The sequence below is a fragment of the Lytechinus variegatus genome, chromosome 7 (genome assembly GCF_018143015.1).
Source record: "Lytechinus variegatus isolate NC3 chromosome 7, Lvar_3.0, whole genome shotgun sequence".
Taxonomy (NCBI): Eukaryota; Metazoa; Echinodermata; class Echinoidea; order Temnopleuroida; family Toxopneustidae; genus Lytechinus; species Lytechinus variegatus.
Genome location: NC_054746.1, coordinates 728,059 through 743,571, shown reverse-complemented (window position 1 = coordinate 743,571; position 15,513 = coordinate 728,059). Strand labels below are relative to the sequence as shown.

The following is a 15,513-nucleotide window of genomic DNA, read 5'->3' as shown; positions in this document are numbered from 1 at the left end:
ATTGAATACTTCATAAATTAAAATAAATCATTAGAGGAGAGCGTTTACGGAAATCCTTTGATTTTGAATACCTATTAGTTAATTAAAATGCAACTCTTACGAAATTGGACGGGAAAACCTATATTATCATTATCATTATTATTGTTATTATCATTATTATTATTGTTATCATTATTATCATCATCATTATTATCATTTTTATCATTATTATTATTATGGCTTTAGGGAGACTTAGTCTTCTCATCCATAACGCGGATTTTTCTCATTTGAGAAAGGTTATGTTTTAAGGCATGTGCGGATGTGACCTGTAGTTAATACTGTGTCGCCCATCATTTCACAACCGTTTTCGAGTAATTTTTACGTTTTGTTCAAGTTTTCGACACAGTAAGATTGATTGCGTTATTTTACTTTTAGTGCTCTGAAGCCTCAGTCGCGTCGCAACGTCAGTTTTTTTTAGTATATGTGTTGGACTTCTTCAAAATGGTTCTTTTATTTTTCTGTAGTTTTTTTCAAATTAACTTGTTTTCGGGGGTAGACTATATCAGTGGAGTCGTTCGAAAGAGATTTTCCAGAAGGGAGTGAAAATTGTTTGATGCATCGAGTACATCATATTCTATTGCACTTTTTTTAAAGCATTTTTTTTAAAGCATTATAAAATATTATGTATTCCTACGGAAAAGTTGGTTTAGTGTGGTTTACTTTAATTCAAGATTGAAAATACACGTATTATAAACAAAATAAACATTACATGATCAAATATTTAACAATATATAATATATTCGTATCCTGTCAATTTCAAATGAGATCGATAAAGACCGCGCCTTTTGTTGCAAGGAAATCAATAAAAAAGTACAGATGACCATTTTACGTACCTGAAGTCTTTTGACTATTTGTTCTCAGATAAACTACCGAGTATATTCATTTAGTGTCTGCGAAATGATTATTCGCAAAGTTTGATAGCTCCCAACTTATTTATATTACAGTGTACTCGACTTTGAACAGGATTATATCCTCCATTCCGATATCATGTTCTGAAAAGAATATGAACATGTATTCCCTTCGATTGGTAAATTATTCACACAACTCTGTTTGTTTAAGAGTACTCAAAAAAAATATATTTAGTAGTAGTAGAAGTAGTATAGTAGTAGTATAGTAGTAGTAGTAGTAGTAGTAGTAGTAGTAGTAGTAGTAGTAGTAGTAGTAGTAGTAGTAGTAGTAGTAGTAGTAGTAGTAGTAGTAGTAGTACTAGTAGTAGTAGTAGTAGTAGTAGTAGTAGTAGTAGTAGTAGTAGTAGTAGTAGTGGTAGTACTAGTAGTAGTAGTAGTAGTACTAGTAGTAGTAGTAGTAGTAGTAGTAGTAGTAGTAGTAGTAGTAGTAGTAGTAGTAGTAGTAGTAGTAGTAGTAGTAGTACTACTACTAGTAGTAGTAGTAGTAGTCATACCATAGGCAGCGGAAGCGGGGGGACGGGGGGACGTGTCCCCCCCCCCTAAATTTTAGATGGGGGGGACGTTCCCCCCTAAAAAATTTTTTTTTTTTTTGCTTGTCAATTTTTTTTCCCAGCGTCTCCCCTAAATTCACGTGGACCCCCATTGAAACGTGTGTTGTCCCCTCCCCCCTAAAATTTAGGTTGATTACTTTTTTTTTTTTTTTTTTTGCTTGTCAAAATTTTTTGGAGCACTTGTCCAATTTTTTACATGTATCCATCCCCAAATTTCAGGTAGACACCCCCCAAATTTTTTTCCTTCCGCCGCCAATGGTAGTAGTAGTAGTAGTAGTAGTAGTAGTAGTAGTAGTAGTAGTAGTAGTAGTAGTAGTAGTAGTAGTAGTAGTAGTAGTAGTAGTCCTTAAGTAGTCCTTAAGTAGTTGATTTATCTTTCACTCCCGGCACCCTCGACTGGACATCACAAACAAAATTGCTTTTCCGGATCAGCAATTTTCGACAAATGCTTTTCTTTGTCATTTTTGGCATTTTCATTTCATTTACCATGTTTAATGTTTGATGTAAAAACTGCCTATTATAAATCGACCAAAAACATTGCCTCCTATATACATGTACATGTACACTCACAAGCACGGGACGCATGTACTCTCCGATATCCGCCATAATTCGAGTCATCAACATCATGTCATCTTGAATTAGTGTTAAACCGATACATTAACGCTGTATTTTTTTTTCTTTTCATTCCTCTAACCATTACAACCATCTTAACATCAGGTGAACATGCAGTATGCAAAAATATTCGGATATTTTGTAAAAATAATAATTATCAAACAGTTTATTGCCTTCTTTAATTTTACCATTCGCAATGTGCACTGACCGTTTCGTGGCATTTACACAAGACACCCCTTACTTTATCATACAGAAGCAGGTTAAGAGCGTGAACTCGACTTAAGGCAGCAGCAAGGTTTGATCGGAAATGAGTTAGAAGAGTCAGGGGCACGGGACCGGGAGACCTATAGTCACGAGGTTGCTATCCTCAGATTTCTTGCATGGCGGAAATTAAGAGAAGCCGACTGCTGGACCAGAATAGAAGAAAAAAACCCGTCACCATGATCACTTTATCGTGCTCCAGGATCGTTCTTCTGAGGATAAGGTCAAAGATGAAATGGATAACGACATAGACCTTAAACGAAGACTTACTTCAGTCAGTGGCCTAACAACGATAGAGTTGACTGTGATATGCGACTTCGATTCAAACTTTGGAAGGATTTTGTGCCATTCTTCATTTTGTTTAGCAGCGGCGACGCTATGTAACAGGGTGAGTGAAGTTGATCCCATGATGATTATAATGTTTTGAACGAATTAGAAATGCTAAGACTATCTGATGATGGTGAATGACTCTAACTTGAGTTTGTTATGGATCAATTTAGGCGGTAAGTTGAATTACTCTACTCTACGTTTAACGAAGCGATGTATCTAATTCCTGATTGAGTTTGGCTTCCTTAAGATCTTTGATTTCTCACCATTTTCTAATAAAAAAGTACACTGACACTGGATTAAGTCTTCATCATTCTTGGGCAATTTTGTTTTGCTGCAATCCTTTTCGCTCATGGCTCGGTAATTTTATCTTTTTTAAACTTTTCTAACATAAACTCCGATGCACTTTCCCTTCTTAAAAAGGTTTGTAATAGATAAATCAGAGATAATTCGTTTTTAGAAATACCAAGTAAAAATTTTAGGAGCCTGTATTAATTGGAATCTTTATCATGTTGACTGCCCCCTCCCCCCCCAAAAAAAAAAAGAAATCTGCAGATATTGCATTGAAGAAGAAAAAATTAATCCAAATATATACCAGATGTTTCTGTATGATTTTGAAAATTATAGAAAAAACGCCATTGGAATCGGCTCGGTCGTTTTGCTCCATTACATTTAATTTATTTTACAGCTGACGTATTCTCCTATCTCCCCGGATGTATTGAAAAAAATGTACGAACAGCCATGTTGAAGGACACTGCCTAATGAGAAGCGTGACTAATGATTTAATAATAGGGCTGATATTGTTATGCTTATAAAATCTCTTCTGTTAGCATGCCAATAATCGAGTCTAGCAAACATTAATGAGATAGCACTCATGCAGGCGCGTAGCCAGGGGGGGCGGTGGGGGCGGTCGCCCCCCAAAAAACGTCCCCAAAAAGAAAAAAAAGAAGGAAAAAAAGAGAGGAGAAAAGGAAAAGGGAAGAAAGGAAGGTAGCTTTGTGTGTTTTTTTTTATTCTTTATTTTTTTCTCAAAAGAGAAACTCCTTCACTCTTCTTGCTCTAAATTTATATATGAATTTTGCTTCCGCGCTGCGCGCGGTTAGATGGCAATATTGAAGTTCTCCATTGTTTCCCCACCTTTTCTCTAACCCTGTTTTTCCACCTTAGCTATGTGCTTCTTGCCAGTTAAAGTTAAAATTGTATACATTAGGGTATGAATTTGAGTAAGGTTAGACCGAAGTAAATATATGAAGTTATCTTTTTTTTCAATTGATCGCGCAACTTCTGGTCTGGTCGGCTCCGGGCGGGTAAAATCTTTATATCAGTTTCTGCCGTCACCTACATAAAGTCAACTTCTCCCGCTTTTCAGCTCATTACTAAACAACCATAATTTTGGGGCAAACAGGTTCCTAATTTCGTTCGTGTCGTATGTACAATATTTTTTTATCAAATTGTATTAAACTTCATGTCATTTCCCTGTATACATTCATCTCCTGTCCTGTTATGCGCCCTCAGTTTGAAATTTTGAATGACACTTAAGTTTCTTTATATTAAAAATGAAGCGCTTCAGGATAAGTCAAAAAAAAATTAGGCATCCTTTTTTTATATAGATAGATAGTTTCAATAAATCGCAGAAGTTTCAACTTTTTGCGCACTATATTCCTTGTAATGAAGTTCAATAATCTTAGAAAATCAATTGAATTAGAGCCGATTGGGTATTCATCTACATTTGATGAAACGTCCGCCCTTTGAAATTTCAGAGTTTCATTGCTCTGCGCGGGGAGGAATATCTTCCTCTACCAATCTTCTCTGTTTTGCGAGTTAAAAATATGCACTGTTGCTAAATTGTTTGTAATCAATGATCTGATCTTTCCAAAGAAAGTATTCAATATATCTTTGAGAAAACCCTTTTCTCGGGACTCTTTTTATGGCAAGAAAATTGATAAAAAGCTTTAGCTTCCGCGCCTCGCGCGGATGTATTATCATTTTAATTTCCTCCATTGTAAACCTCTTTTGTGCATTCACAATCATTTGAAAACAAGGTTCAAAATCGCAATATAGTCAACCGAATCGGAGGTACTGGAGACAAAAGAAACGGCTCCTTTTCATTTTAATTTATGAAACACTAAAAGCTTCGCGCTTCGCGCGGGAGGGGGAAACTCCCCCTCCCTGCACCCACCCCCTAGGGAGCGCGCTTCGCGCGCTCTGTAAGTGTTGGCACGCTTCGCGTGCATTTACCGCCCCCTCCAAAATGAAATCCTGGCTACGCGGTTGCACTCATGCTTCCATGGTGTTGATATGAGAGTGCTATTAGTATCGCCCATCGTTTTCTTTTTTTTTCCTTGGGGAATATGGCTTTCAATTGTTTTGAATAAGTGAGGTGTCATTTTGAAACCTTTTCAAAACCATTTCAAATATCTATTGACACGTAGGAAGTACATTTTTGTTCCCCATAATAATATAACATAACTCAGCATAGAATTCATCTAGGGAATAAGCTCTAGGTGCACATCTTATTTATTTATTCATTTCAGATTTATTTACGCAGGGTAGCCCTTTCAGTTATAGAACTGATTTACAAAGAGGCCCTTTCTTAAGAATCGAAACTTATAATTGGCAAGATAAAAGACCTTTTTTAAAAACGAAGACATGACATGAATATATTGTTTAGGTGATAATTAGGCAGATGATTATGACACTTCTTTATTCGTAATGAGGATATATCAGACTCATATCACGTAATCTTAGGATTATGAAAGTGCTGATTGGAGCATTAATTTGCCCGCGTTTGGAACCACTCAAGGTTCTTCAAATAAGCAGAAAATGGTTCTAAGTAGTTCCTAAGAACCAATGTTTTTGTTTTTATTTTTGTTCTATAAGGAACCCTTTAAGGTTATATAACAGCCTATGTGGTTCTATCACATAGGCGTGATGGTTTTATCACTTCATCACGAACCCCACAGGTTGTATTAAGAAAAAAAGGCTCCTTATAGAACTAAAATAGTTCTGAAGGTTTGTTTCGAACTATTTTCTGCTCCTTTGAAGAGCTTTTTTAAGGTTCCACATACGGAACAAAGAGAGATAATTTTCTAAGAGTGTGTGTTTTTGTTTTACAGACGAAAGATACTATGAACAGATAAATGTATCAACAAAATCTTCACGATTAATTCTAATCCATAATATCTGTAGGGATCCTATTTTAGACTCGTATCAAAAGAGTGTTTTTTCTGTTATTGCAGGTTTGCTGTCAACACATTTACACCTCCGCCCGGATGTTCTAAGCGTCTTTAACTGCTAGACAATGACATCGCACATGGGATCTTCCTAAAAAGTGTAGCAATTTCCTGGCCAAATTCCAACTATTGAGAAGGGGTTTTGGATTTCCCCTCCCGCCTATAGCTTAAACGAATCCCTCGAGTGAGGCACTGTCAGATTGCTGAATAATTCATGCAACTCAACCATATTCAGCAAGGACGGGGACTAACAGGAGACATTATTAAAAACGTCATCTTTGTCAATTTGGTAACGTTCGTTTTCTTGTTAATGTGTAAAGGGTATTAAATATTATGGCGAAATTTAACCCATTTTAGATAATCGGCTGCGACAGACAAATTTGTTTGCACCGTTCTATCGACAAGGTCGAAGTTTTTACTCAAGAAACAAATCAAGAACGTTCAAGCCAATGTGAAAATCAGGGCAACATTGATGATGGTGACAACGAAATAGTCTATCTGAGAGTACATCAACTCGGATGTAGGTTTCTGGACCAATCCGGATGGGTTGCAGAAGATCACAGTTTCACAATGAGATTGTGGTTGAAATTACGAATATGGCGATCAGCATTTGGACGATACATCTACCTTGGATTACTAGGATTTATCATTATGTTTGGCATGAGGAGGACTGGTGGAGATCGAAACCAGAGAAGACCATGGAGATCAATTACTCCTGTTGGAGAAGATTCAGGACTATTCATGAAAATGGCGTCAGTTAATGCCATCGTAGTCGAAAGAGAGAATCGCCGGCAAAGACCATTTGTTTATCATAAAGTTGAGGACAATGATCATACAAGATTGATACGTGATGCAACAAGTATGCCTAGATTAATTAGAGACCAAGAAGGTTTGAAAAGTGACAAAACTCATTCTGATGATGTATACAACAAAGGTACATACTTGTTGGAACCAACTGATTCTCATACCTACACCCAGTTGAACACACCGCGTAATATTTGCTTTGACCATCGAGAAATGCCGCGACGGGTGCCCATGATTATATTTGTGACATCTGCTCTGGGTAATCTGAAAAGAAGAGACCACATTCGTGTGACGTACGGCAACAGCCAAGCCTGGGAAGTATCAGATGAACCCCTCGTCAGGACAGTGTTCATGTTGGGAGCAACTGCCGATCCGGTCCTGCAAGCCAAGATCAACGCCGAGGCTCGTATCTATGGCGATATTGTCCAAGAAGATTTCATTGATAGCTACTTAAACCTGACAAGGAAGACTGTCATGGGTTTGAAATGGGTAACGGAGCACTGTCAACACGCCAAGTTTGCCATGAAAATCGACGACGATACGATGCTCAACAAGGCTCGTATCCTGGCATTCATCCTTAGGGCGCCCTCTCATGGAGTCGTCATCGGGAACCTGAACCTTGACATGCCGGTTGTCCGAAGTAGGGTCGGGGACTGGGGGAAGTACCACATCTCTGAGGATTTTTATCCTGCTTCGACGTACCCACCGTACCTCTCGGGTACAGCGTTCATCATGTCCACAGATCTGGTGGATTTGACGTTTCGTACCGCTTTGTCCACACCCCTGTTCCCCTGGGAGGACGTCTTCATGGGCATGTGTTGGAAAAAGATTGGGGTCAATCTCATGCACGATTACCATTTTATGTGTACTTCGAACACGGAAGAGTGTTACGGTGACAAAGAGTGGCCCAAGTATACCGTCTTTGTTAATTTACCTGCAGAGTATATGGTCCGGGTCTGGGTCGAAAGTACTGTCTACGCCGAAAAGCAGCTGTCAGACACTTGGAAATAATATCTATTACTTTATGTTGCCATATACACTCTTAATTCCAATGATTTGAAATAAATCCAGATTGGCTGTGATAGTACGACCAGCCGACTATTAGATATATATTTAAACAGTAAATTCAAAATTCGGCAGGTCACTATTCACAGCCGATATGGATTTATTTTAAGTCCTTAGAATTTAGAGTGTACTAAATATGATACGAAATGCTGGAAGTATTTTTATTGCTGATGACCTAAATTCTATATGAAATACATAGAGCATGCGTTCCTATTGATGAAAAAAGGGCACGTATTTGAATAAAATTTTCAATCACTGGAATGTATATTTAACTATCAATGACACTGACCACCTGTTGAAAAGTACATCATATTTTGTGGAAAAAAACTAAGTTGTTTGTTTTATTTTTATGTGCAATACTAAATGAATCCATCGAGGATCAAGTTTATGCGATACTACTGAAATAAATGTATGAAATGTATGAAAATTATGAAGTCATACGAATAAGAATATTTGAAAGAAAATATTATTTTCTGTTTCAACTCATACCCGTATTCACTGCAATGAATACTTAAAGGACAAGTCCACCCCAACAAAAACTTGATTTGAATGAAAAGAGAAAAAATCAGTAAGCATAACACTGAAAATTTTATCAAAATCGGATGTAAAATAAGAAAGTTATGGTATTTTAAAGTTTCGCTTTATTTCACAAAACAGTTATATGCACATCTCGGTCGGTATGGAAATGAGGAACTGATGACACCACTCACTCACTATTTCTTTTGTATTTTATTATATATAATATGAAATATTTTGATTTTCTCGTCATTGTCATGTGAAATGAAGTTTCATTCCTCCCTGAACACGTGGAATTCCATTATTTTAACATTTTGTGCTTCAGGCAAGGAGGTCCTAATCGTCAAATTCGTAAAAATTGAAATATTGAATAATTCAAACAATAAAAAACAAAAGAAATAGTGAGTGACTGACATCATCGACTCTCTCATTTGGATGTAACAGGCTCGTTCATATAACTATTTTGTTAAAAATAAGCGAAACTTTGAAATGTCATAACTTTCTTATTTTACATCCGATTTTGATGAAATTTTCAGCATTGTGCTTGTCTGATTTTTCTCTATTGGTTCAAATCTACATTTTTCTGAGGTGGACTTGACCTTTAATTGTAGCAATTTTTTTTTTTTTTAGATTCATTCAGTCTAATGCAAATCACAAGATTTTGTCCAGATTCTAATCAGTCTAGAATAAAGAGTCTGTCTCCAGAGTGAGCAAAAATTTTGACATTTTTATTCCAAAAATCTAAGTTTGTGATAGATTTTGACATAATGTTCAGAAAATAGTATCATATTTCACCATTTTCCATTTCTGTCATATTCATTTTTTACGTGAAAATTTTTTTGGCCGGGGAAGGGGGCACGAGCCCCCAAGACACCCCCTATCAGTATGCCAGTGCTATTGTTATCTTCTAATATACAGTAAATCTCTGTAGGATATGACATATATTATGTTCACCTGAGACTCTTCCAAAAGAAAATATTTTGAAAAAAAATTACGACTTTCAAACGAATACAGGCAATTTTTCACATATTTAGTGGGGTTATTTTATATATATTTCATGTAATATTCATTTATTTGTTAATGTTTATTTATATTTATAAGCATGCAGGATAAACTAGGTCAGCATATCTATGTCTATCCATGGACCTATTACAACAGGCTAAATTTATTTTTCAATATCATATGCAACTGTAAACAAAAATAGATAAGCACGTAGTAAGCTCTTCACTCTAACCAGAAGATGCTTAAAGTGATTGGTTAACATTGGTTTGACTTTTTAAAAATCTGAGCTAGAAGGTCACACTTGTCACCTGTGTCTCTGATATGTTCCAAAAATGAAGCCCAGAAAAAATTGTGTTCAAAAATGATTATTTAGTGCTTCAAAAATTGAAATATAAAGTGACCGGAAACACCATCTTAATTTCATCCCATACACTTATGTGTAGTATTTAGGTGTCTATAAGACGCCTATTTACAAAATCGGGGTTTGCCTTGTAGTTTTAGCTTTTCATTCTCAATAAAGGTTGTTTTCAGGGTTTATTAGTTCTAATGCATGCACTTGTACACATGTTTCATCTTGGTTTGAGAATTTTTTAAATTGGCTGCTCACAAAGTTAAACAATACCTTTAAACTGTTTTGAAATTGTATTAATTTCTTAAAATCGTTTAAGAATTTTCAAACAACTTGTTTGAAAATTCTAAACTATAGTTAGAGTGAGGAGCGCTTTTGCAGTGGGCTATCAGCAATTCTATGAAAAAAAGAAACCATTGCACATAATATTTTGATAACATAATAATTTAAGATTACATTCAATGATATAAGAAAAAAATAATGAAATAGTACTCATATGCTGCCCTTGAGACACATTATGTGGTACTTAATTCCCGGCGGCTGTTGGATCATGTTCCGCGGTTGATCAGTGCCACTGATTGGGGTTGTTGTACGTGACACGAAGTGTATTTATAGCTACAGTAAGTTATAGCTATGTAATCATATCCTCCCACACGTAATCCTCAATTCGGCAACAAAAAAGGTCATACAGAGAGCACGAGGTTAATTAGCACATTGATTGCCGTGACTCAACTCACCTAAACATATATTCATGTTTTATTTGTTAAGTTTGTAATTTTTCTCCACGTGCAATGCTAATTAAGAGTTTTAATTTCTGTTAAGCCGGAAGCAAGAATTGTTATGAGGTAGCTAAGGTAACCCGATATATCCGGCACGATAGCATATGCCTTACCAAATAGATTAAAATAAAGGCACAAACGATTGTTTACTCATGCATGATTGCATCTAGAAACGTAATGAATTAAAAATTAAAATTAAAAAAAAATGGTTCTTCACATTTTGGGCAGTTACTCTGCCTGGACCAATTTATGCATTTATTTATTTATGCATAAGTGGATATATCTGTTTGTTGAAGCTTGACAATTATGAATCGTACTTAAGCATTATAATGCAAGCTAGACTGTCACAAGCGTTCCACTTGTGTCTTAGATGAAATAAGAGAGCAAGATCAATTAAAATTGTAGTTTCAAAATGGCACTTTTTTGTTCTTTATCATTTGTACTTTGAGTTTTAAAACAATTAATGGTTCACTGCTGTGTAATTTTTATTTATTTATTTATTTATTCAAATATATTCATACAGGATGACAAGATCAGTTAAAAACTGTTTTACATCATGGTCCTGACATTAAAAACATAAATGTGGTTCAGGAAGTGCATGGATTTTTTTTATAGCTCCTTATTCTCTAAATAATATTTTTGATATGGTAAACAACTTGTCTTGCATGTCGATATACAGGGAACATAAGAGGGTACTTTGGAGAGGATGATTATTAATTTTGATTTACTTCGGTTTGTTGCTCTGATATTGAAATGGAATGTTTTTATTGATTTTATGCTCCTTGTTTCCTTTTTGTGTATAAACTTGAGTGATATATACGTGCAAATGAGATAAAATTCGATCATGTTTGTAAACAATTAACCTGTCTTTGTCTTTCCGTTGATTCCCACGATCAAATTGTTGATTGTTATGACAAAGTTCATTGTAAAAAAAAACAAAAGCACTGTCTTGTATTGTTGCGATGTAATGGGTTCCCGTGATTTAATTTTGTTTTTAGTGTAGACTAAAATTTAGGACATGTAAAATGATGTAGGTTGAAACAAAACGATAGAAAAGGGAATGGTATCGTACTTAATTGTAATAAAATATACATTTTGCAAAGTTACTTAAACAATTCCTAAACGAAATCCTATCGAAATTTTTATCTAGCTTTCCTGACATTATTGATTATTATACTCTAAAAATGAAAGGTTAAATCAACAATTGGAGGAGTGACAATCTTTTTCTACATGTTAAAGCCAGGGTAATTATGCTGCATATACTGTAGAGCGCTTAAAGACTTCTGACAAATCAAGTATTAAGCGCTATATAAGCAAGCATAATTATTAAATGTTGTATTAACCACCTTAAATGGTTCGACACAACACTTAAACTGTTGGATTTAGCTTTATGCAAGGTTGGATATAACATTTGGAAGTGGTTGTCACTCCTTTAACCTCTCAAAATTAATGTTTATTTAAAATGTCATTTATAGAGTGAACCTTTAAGGCAACATGTGACCTTTGAAAATAACGGAGAGGGGAAAAACAAAATACAATGAAAAAGTGATTAAAACTATATCATATACATGATATAAGACTGGTAAAACAAAGAAAATATAATAAGCGTGCATGTTTTTAGTTCTAAAAATATCTGTGGATCTGTGTCTCTTCCGGAAAATTTTATATCCAATAGGAAAAAAATGGGATGTATATATTTCGGTGACAAGACATTTGCTCCTGCGACAATTGCTCCGGGCTTGATTAATGGAAACGTAATTATATTTACATAGACGGAAACTGAAAAAATAGAAAAGAAAGGGTTGTAGTTTTCTGTATGAAAAAAAAGATGACTAAAGGAGTGAGTTGAACTTTTATCAGGAAGAGCTGCCAAACAGTATATCCGCCATCGCATACGACAAGGTATCCCTGATGCAAACCACAAAAAGTGAATTCGTATAGCCCTTCTATTAATAACGGGGTTTTTTTTCATGACTTTATGCATGCATCCCTAGCTACGGCAACCATTTTTTTTAATTGGGTGTAGGTTGAAGGTGTTTGGTAAAAATGCAAAATATGAATGCGTCAAAGATCCTCGTTTTTCTCAATATATGATGAAGTTTTATAGAAAGTATACGTAGATTCCTTGCCTCTTTCATGATGGAAACAAGCAAGAGGGAATTTTTTCTTAAAGATATCCCTTTATCTGTAAATTATATTCGTGCCAATGTTGACATTAATAGCAACACCCATCGAAGCCTGAAATAAGGAAGGGCAAAATTAGCCATTTCCATTGCTCAAACCATCTGACGATGACAATGATAAGGTTAAGTGATTAACCCCTTCCCCGGGGTCCATAAACAAATAAAGAACTTATAATTATGGTACTATCTACCATGAACATTTGATTTGGGTTAGCGCTGTATTTTGTTCTTTTTATTTATTTTGAGGGGCCGGGGTCTTCACTTTTTATCTTCTTACTTAGACATCATGAACGACACACTGGATATTTGCAGATACTCTTGAAGAACAGCGAAAAGATCATCAGTTTGCCATATTCTTCATTTCTTTGCTTCTATCTAAGGGGTTGAGCATCCAGACAAAGGATAGTAAAAAAGTTGCGATTCCATCGAAATCAGATAACCAAAAAGTTCTTGCAGCTATGTTGCCGTAGTGACAAGTTCCATGGTTACAAGATACAAAACAAACTTCGTATTTACTCCCGCTTATGATAGCTTAATAGTTACGTCAGTAGAGTCGGGAGGAAGATAAGAGCAAATATATCATATTGCAAATGGGTTTACATGTTAATCATTGTATTTATAAACGAGAATGTAATTAAAAGTAGATTAATTGACTTTTTCTGCTTATGTCTTTGATAATGAACACGACTGATTATAAAAAAGTTTGTAATGAAGTAAAATGGAGGACCATGAGACGAGATAAGTGACTAAGAATTGAAAAGTCGGGGGGGGGGAGTAGTTCACTCTTAATGTCACCCCCTGGGATTTGACATAATTTCTTCCCATGGTGACTCTTCTTAAGAGCAGACGATATTAACATAGGAAATGCTCCTCATTTAGGTGGGAAAGAAGCTCCCTGGCTCTACCTGTCTTGTTAATAGTGACATCCCGACCGCTGTCTATGATATTTCGAGGCAAATTCAGGGTCTAATTTTCGCTTGCGAACATATTCTCACATTTCGCCATTCGGCCGATGTTGCTGCTAAGATACCCCTTTAGACACACTTTTAGTGTCATCACAACTGATGATTTTTTTTATCTCCTTAAAGAAACAGAATCTTTGTCGATGCCATTAGATTATACCGCTTCTGAAACATTTTTTGAAATAATTTCCAACTGGAAATTTGTCTTCACGCGCCCACAAGTAAACAAGTAAACCATACTTCACACTTCCTTCCTTCTACTGTCTCATTTTGCAGTCTGTTCGTCATCTGGGCCCCGTCTTACAAAGAGTCACGATTGATCCGATCACCCTCAACTATTATGGAAATCTATCAATGTCACAATTTTTTTCTACAGGATATTTGCACTATGTCTTTGTAAATAAAGAAGAAAGCACACCGATTTTCAAGAAAACAATGTTACCTGATATTTATCCCTCTGTTATTACATTCTTGCCTTTACTATACTATAGGGGATGAGGAATACTAAGAAGAGACAAAGTGACTGCTTTTTACTACATGTTTATCAATTATTATCTCTTGATAAGCTGTACTTCTTCTAATGTAAACTAGTGTGTATGCTGCTTTTTTTTCTTATTTATTTATTCTGTTATATTTTAAATCACTTGTATTAATTGTGATTTGTTATACAAAATTATGAAAACCCAATAAAAACTTTTGAAAAAAAGAAAACAATGGTAAAGGAATATCCGTCACATTAATAAAATATTTTGAAACAAACATACACTTAAGATATTGATGTTTCTGGCTTTCCATAGTTGTGGTTAATTGGATCGATCGCAACTTTTTGTAAGACCGGGGCCCAAGAGTTTTCGCACTGCGGCACAGAATCAATCCTAGTACGATCCAAATGCATTGCAAATACAAGTCAAATCACAATGAAAACCTGGGAGGTCTTTGTCGAAAGTCGGTAAAAAGGAACAGCATTTAAGTCCGACGTTTCGGAGCTGACGAAAAATTGTAAATACGATGTTTGTCCAGAGACAAAAACTGCTGTTCAGACTCACTCACCCTCGACAAAGACTTCATTGTCATGAAAGGTACTTGACAATAGATTATCTACGTTCCAGAAAGCATCCGCGTAGCTGTTGCAAATACTCTTATATGAGGAGACTATATTTTACAACCCCCGCTCTTTTTGCGTCTATCCATTTCCATAATTAATTATTTATGAGTAAATTACATTCATGAGTTTTATGTGAAAAGGGGCATATTTTGATCCATGATATCTCAAATATTAAAAATATATTTCGTATTCCTTGAATTCGGAAAGGTTTTTTTTTAAAGAAATTTATGGATTTGTATATTTTCAGTTGCACTTTCGAATGAGAACCCTTAATGCTGCATATAAATAATGTAATATTGTATTCTCATAATATTCCCCACTGCATGTTTGACCATACAAGATAAGTAATAACAGTGAGATAATATCAATTAATGGAGGGAGATGGCGCTGTGAGACCCCTTTCCGATCCAATATTAAGCATGTAAGACGAGACGGCTCCCCAATGGTTTTAGGATAATGATCTTTTAAATAAATCATTGTGTGAATGGAAGGGGGCTTTCCGCTTGGGATAGGTTTCCCAAATTTGTATGAAAATTGTGTATATTCCTGATTGTTGGCCTTCTCTTATGACAATTGTATACAAGTATAAAACAATCCAATTAAATTTGAATTGATGATTAAGAGCAAATATCATAACACTTGGCAACGAATTGAACTGCGGCATAACAAAAAAATAGCGATTGGGAAAATATTTTTCCATCAGAGTTCAATTAAAATAATATTTAATAAAACTCATAGATCAGCTTTCCTCTAAGACAATTTGTGTATTTTGATAACAGTGGTGGGCCCTGAAAGTAATCGAATTGTTTTGCACTTG

General features: G+C 35.4%; 1 protein-coding gene across 2 annotated transcripts; it reads left to right on the top strand.

Annotated features, from left to right (window-relative positions):
- Window positions 1-2,209: 2,209 nt before the first annotated feature.
- Window positions 2,210-8,383, top strand: LOC121418149 (beta-1,3-galactosyltransferase 1-like). Of its 2 annotated transcripts, none has more exons than XM_041611865.1 (2): window positions 2,210-2,759; window positions 5,938-8,383. In XM_041611865.1, the coding sequence occupies exon 2, from the start codon at window positions 6,502-6,504 to the stop codon at window positions 7,744-7,746; it is 1,245 nt and encodes a 414-aa protein (XP_041467799.1). In that variant the 5' UTR covers window positions 2,210-2,759; window positions 5,938-6,501; the 3' UTR covers window positions 7,747-8,383. The 2 variants fall into 2 exon arrangements, with proteins under 2 accessions (XP_041467799.1, XP_041467798.1); XM_041611864.1 differs by having other exon boundaries at window positions 2,210-2,874.
- Window positions 8,384-15,513: the final 7,130 nt, after the last annotated feature.